This window comes from Coturnix japonica, unplaced genomic scaffold (assembly GCF_001577835.2).
Source record: "Coturnix japonica isolate 7356 unplaced genomic scaffold, Coturnix japonica 2.1 chrUnrandom557, whole genome shotgun sequence".
In the NCBI taxonomy this organism is placed as follows: domain Eukaryota; kingdom Metazoa; phylum Chordata; class Aves; order Galliformes; family Phasianidae; genus Coturnix; species Coturnix japonica.
Genome location: NW_015439936.1, coordinates 45,821 through 53,313, shown reverse-complemented (window position 1 = coordinate 53,313; position 7,493 = coordinate 45,821). Strand labels below are relative to the sequence as shown.

At 52.6% G+C, this 7,493-nt stretch overlaps 1 protein-coding gene across 1 annotated transcript; it reads left to right on the top strand.

Annotated features, from left to right (window-relative positions):
• The first annotated feature begins 732 nt into the window (after positions 1–732).
• Positions 733–6,142, top strand: LOC107307352 (kallikrein-8-like). Its single transcript, XM_032441771.1, has 5 exons — positions 733–748; positions 1,752–1,914; positions 2,840–3,093; positions 3,944–4,080; positions 5,363–6,142. The coding sequence occupies exons 1-5, from the start codon at positions 733–735 to the stop codon at positions 5,513–5,515; spliced, it is 723 nt and encodes a 240-aa protein (XP_032297662.1). The 3' UTR covers positions 5,516–6,142.
• Positions 6,143–7,493: the final 1,351 nt, after the last annotated feature.

Here is a 7,493-nt window from a genome sequence, read left to right as displayed (position 1 = left end):
CTCCCTTCTGTCCCTCTCCCTTTCGCCCATCCCCCTCCAACCTCCCTCCCCCTCTCCTACTCCTTTCCCTCCCTCTCCCCTCCTCCCACCCCTAAACCTCACCCTGACCCACCCAACACAACCCTGAACCCACACACCCGACCCCCACCTGGACCCCCCCCCCACCTCCACCCACCCCAATTTTATGCCCCACAGCTGCCCCCCTTCGGACATGCAAGATACCCACATCATCCTGGCTCCTTGGTGCTGAACTGCAGGTAGGAGAGAACCCCCCCCCAGGGCACTTCACAGACCTCCCCCCATTTCTAGACCCCCCCCATGGGCACCTGGGACCCCCCCACATCCACAGGACCCCCCATTTCCTCATTAGGATCCCCCACATACATGAGACCACCCCCCACACACACATACACACCCATGAGACCCCCATGGCCACCTCAGACCCCCCCATAATCTTACAGGACCCCCCTGTTTTCCACATTGAGGATCACCCCTCATTTCCATAGGACCCCGTCCCCACATCCACATGGACACCCCCCCCCCACAATCCAATTGGACCCCATTGCCAACCTCAGGACCACCCTGAATTCATGATTCACCCCCCCCATACCAACATCCAAGACCACCATTTCCACCTCAAGCCCCCTTCATCTTCCCCATGGGACCTCCAGGGTGACCCATATCCCCCCTATCTGTCCCCATTATATTCAAATGTCCCCCTAATGATGGGCAATGGCGGACCCCATTGGTGAGCCCATATCCCCCCTAATCTTCCTTATATCAGCGCGTCCCCCTAATGATGCAATGGGGGAACCCCGATGGTGACCCATTATCCCCCCTATTCATTCCCATATATATCAACGATCCCCCCTAACTGATGGCAATATGAGGGACCCATTTTGGTTACCAATGATCCCCACCTACTCTGTCTGCCCATTATATCAGCGTTCCCCTAAATGAATGGCAATGGGGACCCCACATGGGTTGACCCATATCCCCCCTAATCTGTCCCCAGTTATAATCAAACGTCCCTAATGATGGCAATGGGGGACCCCATGGTGACCCATATTCCCCCGATATCTGTCCCCGTTATTCAATGTTCCCTAATCGATAGGACAATGGGGACCCCATGCATGTGACCCATATCCCCCCTATCTTGTCCCCAATCTATATCAGACTCCCACTAAATGATGGCTAACTGGGGACCCCACAGTACCCATATCCCCCCGTATTCTGTCCCCATTTATATCAATGTCCCCTAATGATGGCAATGGGGGACCCCATGGTGACCCATATCCCCCCTATCTGTCCCCATTATATCAGCGTCCCCCTAATGATGCAATGGGGGACCCCATGGTGACCCATATCCCCCCTATCTGTCCCCATTATATCAGCGTCCCCCTAATCGATGCGCTAATGAGGGGACCCACTGTGAAACCATATCCCCCCTATCTGGTCCCCATTATATCAGCTGTCTCCCCCTAATGATGGCAATGGGGGCCCATGGTGACCCATTATCCCCCCTATCTGTCCCCCGATTATATCAGCGTTTCCCCCTAAATGATGGCAATGAGGACGCCATGGTTAGACATATCCCCTATCTGGTTCCCGAATTATTTCAACGTCCCAGTATTAATGGGCAAATGGGGGACCCCATGGTGACCCATCTCATCCCCTATCATGTCCCCATCGCTTATCAACATCCCCCTAATGATGGCAATGGGGGACCCCATGGTGACCCATATCCCCCCTATCTGTCCCCACAGCCTCGAGGAACGTCCTGTGGGTGATCGAGGGGACGTCGTGTGACCTGCCCTGGCAAGCTGCTCTATTCAAAAGGGACAAATTCATCTGTGGGGGGACTTTGGTGGCCCGGAATTGGGTGCTGACGGCCGCCCATTGCCACGTCCCTGGGTAGGAGGGATGGGGAGGGGGGTCTCCATTGGGTTCCCCCCAGTTTTGGGGCCAAAAACCAACAAAAAACAACCAGTTTTGGGGGTTAATTTGGCCATTTTCCTCCAGTATTGGGATGGATAACCTTAACTCTGCCCTTCGCTGTGCTGAAAATGTCTTAAATCTGCCATTTTTTCCCCAATATTTGGGCAAATAACCCCAAATCTGCCTCTCTCTGTGCTGAAAATCCCTTATATCAGCCGTTTTACCCCAATATTTGGGCAAATAACCCCAAATCTGCCCCTCACTGGGTTGAAAATGCCCTTAAATCTGCTGTTTCCCCCCAATATTTGGATAAATAACCTTAACTCTGCCCTTTTCTGCACAAATAACCACAATTCTGCCTTTTTCCCCCCGATATTTGCACAAATAACCTCAATTCTTCCCCTTTTTACCCCAGTATTTCCACCAATAACCCCAACTCTTAACCTTTTTCCCCAATATTTCCCCCAATAACCTCAATTCTTCCCCTTTTTCCCCCAATAACCCCAATATTTCCCCCTTTTCCCCCAATATATCCCCCAATATCCTCACTTCTCTCTTTTTCCCCCCAATATATCCATAAATTCTCCTCTTTTTCCCCCAATATATCCACCAATAACCTCAATTTTTCCCCTTTTTCCCCCAATACCCCCAATATTTCCTCTTTCTCCCCCAATATATCCAACAATAACCCCAATTCTTCCCCTTTTTCCCCCAATAACCCCAATATTTCCCCTTTTTCCCCCAATACATCCCCCAATAACCCAACTCTACCCTTCCCCACCAATATTTCCCCCAATAACCCCAAATTCTCCGCTTTTTCCCCCAATACATCCCCCAATAACCCAACTCTACCCTTTCCAACCCCCCCTAACATTCTCCCCCTCCCTCCCTCCCTCTCCAGCCACCTCAATGTCCGCCTGGGGGGCCGTGGTCACCGGGACCCCCACTCCACGGAGCAGCGCCGTCTGTCCTCCAAAGCCATCTCATATCCTCGTTACGACCCGGCCACCAAAGATGGGGATCTGATGCTCATTAAACTCCTCCAGCCCGCCCGCCTTAACGAGCACGTCAAGCCTTTACCTTTGGCTTTTAATTGCCCCCAGCCCGGAATGACCTGTCAGATCTCAGGATGGGGGTCCACCACCAGCCCTGAAGGTACGAGACCCGTTTTCTTGTAGATAGGGTGGGCAACCCTACGGCCTTCAGGTTGATTTCTCCCCATAGATTGAAGGGATGGGGGTCCTACAGCCTTTGGTTGACCCTACAGACTGGGGGGGTTGGAGGTCCTACAACCTTTGATGGACCTCCCCCCTATGGATTGCTTGTTGGATGTCCTACAACCTTTGATTGACCTTATCTCTATAGACCAGGGAGGTTGGAGGTCCTACAACCCTTGGTTGACCTTATCCCTATAGACCAGGGGGGCTGGAGGTCCTACAACCCTTGGTTGACCTTATCCCTATAGACCAAAGGGGTTGGAGGTCGTACAACCCTTGGTTGACCTTATCCCTATAGACCAAGGGGGTTGGAGGTCTTACAACCTTTGATTGACTTTATCCCTATAGACCAGGGGCGTTGGAGGTCCTACAACCCTTGGTTGACCTTATCCCTATAGACCAGGGGGGTTGAAGGTCCTACAACCCTTGGTTGACCTTATCCCTATAGATCAGGGGGTTGAAGGTCCTACAACCTTTGATTGACTTTATCCCTATAGACCAGGGGCGTTGGAGGTCGTACAACCCTTGTTTGACCTTATCCCTATATACCAAGGGGGTTGGAGGTCTTACAACCTTTGATTGACTTTATCCCTATAGACCAAGGGGGTTGAAGGTCCTACAATCCTTGGTTGACCTTATTATATCCCTATATACCTTGTTATATCCCTATAGACCTTGTTATATCCCTATAGACCTTGTTATATCCCTATAGACCTTGTTATATCCCTATAGACCGTGGATAGGGGTTGGGGGTCCCTTAGTGACTCCATGTCTTCTATCACCTCCAGTCACCTTCCCTGAGGACCTCCATTGTGCCAAGGTCACCATCGTCCCGGAGGAGCGATGCCGACGTATCTACCCGGGTTCCATCACCTCCAACATGGTGTGTGCCGGGGAGCACCGCAACCGCGCCGACTCCTGCCAGGTGGGTGAGGAGCAAAGCAGGGATCGGGGCAGGGGGTGGAAGGGGGGGGTCCCAAATTTGAGGTGGTTCTATGACCTGAAATAGACCCAAATTTGGGGTGGTTCTATGATGCGAAACAGACCCAAATTTGGGGTGGTAGGGTGGTTCTGTGACCCAAAATAGTCCCAAATTTGGGGTGGTTTTGTGACCCGAAACAGACCCAAATTTGGGGCGGTTCTATGATGCGAAACAGACCCAAATTTGGGGTGGTGGGGTGGTTCTATGACCCAAAATAGTCCCAAATTTGGGGCGGTTTTGTGACCCGAAATAGACCCAAATTTGGGGTGGTTCTATGATGCGAAACAGACCCAAATCTGGGGTGGTAGGGTGGTTCTTTGACCCAAAATAGACCCAAATTTGGGGCAGTTTTGTGACCCGAAACAGACCCAAATTTGGGGCGGTTCTATGACCCGAAACAGACCCAAATCTGGGGTGGTGGGGTGGTTCTATGACCCAAAATAGTCCCAAATTTGGGGTGGTTTTGTGACCCGAAACAGACCCAAATTTGGGGTGGTAGGGTGGTTCTATGACCCAAAATAGTCCCAAATTTGGGGTGGTTTTGTGACCTGAAACAGACCCAAATTTCACGTGGTTCTATGACCCAAAACACACCCAAATTTGGGGTGGTGGGGTGGTTCTGTGACCCAAAATAGTCCCAATCTCGCGCGTCGCCTTTGGTGACCTGAAATAGACCCAAATTTGGGGCGGTTCTATGACCCAAAACACACCCAAATTTGGGGTGGTAGGGTGGTTTTGTGACCCTAAATAGTTACATATTTGGGGTGGTTCTATGACCTGGAATAGACCCAAATTTGGGGTGGTTTTGTGACCCAAAACAGACCCAAATTTGGGGTAGTGGGGTGGTTCTATGACCCAAAATAGTCCCAAGTTTGGGGCAGTTTTATGACCCGAATCGTTCCCAAATTTGGGGCAGTTTTACAACCTGAAACGACCCCAAATTTGGGGCAGTTTTACGACCTGAATCGATCCCAAATTTGGGGCGGTTTTATGACCCAAAACAGACCCAAATTTGGGACAGTTTTATGACCCAAATCAATCCCAAATTTGAAGCAGTTTTATGACCTGAATCGACCCCAAATTTGGGGCAGTTTTACAACCCAAAACGACCCCAAATTTGGAGCAGTTTTATGACCCCATATTTGAAGAGATCCTATGGGACTCTGAGACCCCCATCCCAACCCCAAAAAGCATCATCCCCCCCCTCTTTTCTTCCCCCCATCAGGGAGATTCCGGGGGACCCCTCGTATGTGACGGGCGTCTGCAGGGCATCGTCTCATGGGGTCCGGGTGTCTGCGGGGACCCCCAAAAACCTGGAGTCTACGTCAACCTCTGCAAGTACACCCAATGGATCCATGACACCATGAGAAGGAACTGAACCCCCCCAAGCCCCCCTACATCCCACCCCATATCCCACCCCCCAACCCTTGTCCCCAAGATGGGGGTCCTTCCGGAGTCGGCCGGTCCGAGTACCGGGACATGCGACCCCCCCCAGGGGTGGGTAGGGGTCAGTATTGGGGTCCCCCAATGGAGTTGTCTGTGAATAAAATGGTGGGGGGCTTTTTTTTTTGAGGACTGAGCACGGTTTTGGAGGGGGGGTCCATGTGTCCATGAGGTTCTGGTCCTTGTGTTCGTGAGGTTCTGGTCCTTGTATTCATGAGGTTCTGGTCCGTGTGTTCATGAGGTTCTGATCCTTGTGTTTATGAGGTTCTGGTCCCTGTGTTCATGAGGTTCTGGTCCATGTGAATGTGGAGGTCTGGTCCTTGTATTCATGAGGTTCTGGTCCTTATGTTTGTGAGGTTCTGGTCCTTGTGTCCATGAGGTTCTGGTCCTTGTGTCCATGAGGTTCTGGTCCTTATGTTTGTGAGGTTCTGGTCCTTGTGTCCATGAGGTTCTGGTCCTTGTGTTCATGGAGGTTCTGGTCAGTGAGCCCATGAAGTTCTGGTCCGTGTGTTCATGAGGTTCTGGTCCTTGTGTTTATGAGGTTCTGGTCCATTTGATTGTAGAGGTCTGGTCCTTGTGTTCATGAGGTTCTGGTCCTTATGTTCATAAGGTTCTGGTCCTTGTGTTCATGGAGGTCTGGTCCACGTGTTCATGAGGTTCTGGTCCATGTGTTTATGGAGTTCTGATCCAAATGTGGATGGAGGTCTGGTCCGTGTGTCCATGAAGTTCTGATCCATGTGTCTATGGAGGTCTGGTCAGTATGTTGGTGGAGATGTGGTCCATATGCCCATGGAGATGTGGTCTCTATGCCCATGACGATGTGCCCCACATGCCCATGGGGGTCCTCCCCGTGCCCCCACCCCCCTGTGCCCCCTCCCCACCATTCTCCAGTGTGGCCACCTCCCACAACCCCTGAGCTCCACCTCCCAGCTCCTCCATCCCCGCCTCAACCGTGTCCCCAAAGCACCCCTGTGTCACCCCGGGGCCACCCACTGTGTCACCTCAGGGCCACCCACTGTGTCACCTCGGGGCCACCCACTTTGTCACCCTCCTTGTGTCACCCCGGGGCCACCCACGGTCTCATCACACCCATGGGGACAACCCGAAGTGGGGCCACATCCCCTCCCCACCGCTGTGGGTCGCGAGAGGGGAAGGAAAGAGGGGGCAGAAGGGACTATGGGGCTGCTGGCTGTGGGTGGCAGGTCCCGGCGGGTCCAGCCTTGGCCTGAGGGATAATGAGGTAATTAGAGTTAATTAGCGCCAGATGGGAGTGGTGGAACTGGGAGAACTGGTTGGGCCCAACCCCACAGCTCCACAGCTCCGGGTGCTGCGCCAAAGAGCCGTCGCCGTGGGGCGGACGTGGCCCAACTTGTGTGCACACACCTCCCCCCATGGGCTTCTTGGGGGTCCTGAGGGGGTTCTGTGTCCCCATATGGCCCCTCATGTCCCCTCATGTCCCCATATGGCCCCTCATGTCCCCATATGTCCTCTCATGTCCCCATATGGTCCCTCATAAGGTCCCTCACCCCCCAGCATCTTCTCATATCCCCATACCTCCCTATGTCCTCATGCGTCCCCTTATGAGGTCCCTAACCCCACAACATCTCCCTGTGCCCCCCATGTCTTCCCATGTTCCCTTGTGTGGGATGGGATCGTGGTAGACCAGACCCCCATGAATGTATCTCAATAGATCAGACCCCATGAATGGATCTCAATAGATCAGACCCCGTGGATGGATCTCAGTAGATCAGACCCCATGGATGGATCTCAGTAGATCAGACCCCCATAGATGGATCTCAATAGATCAGACCCCATGGATGGATCTCAATAGATCAGACCGGCATAGATGGATCACAATAGATCAGACCCCATGGATGGATCTCAATAGATCAGACCCCATTGGATGGATCTCA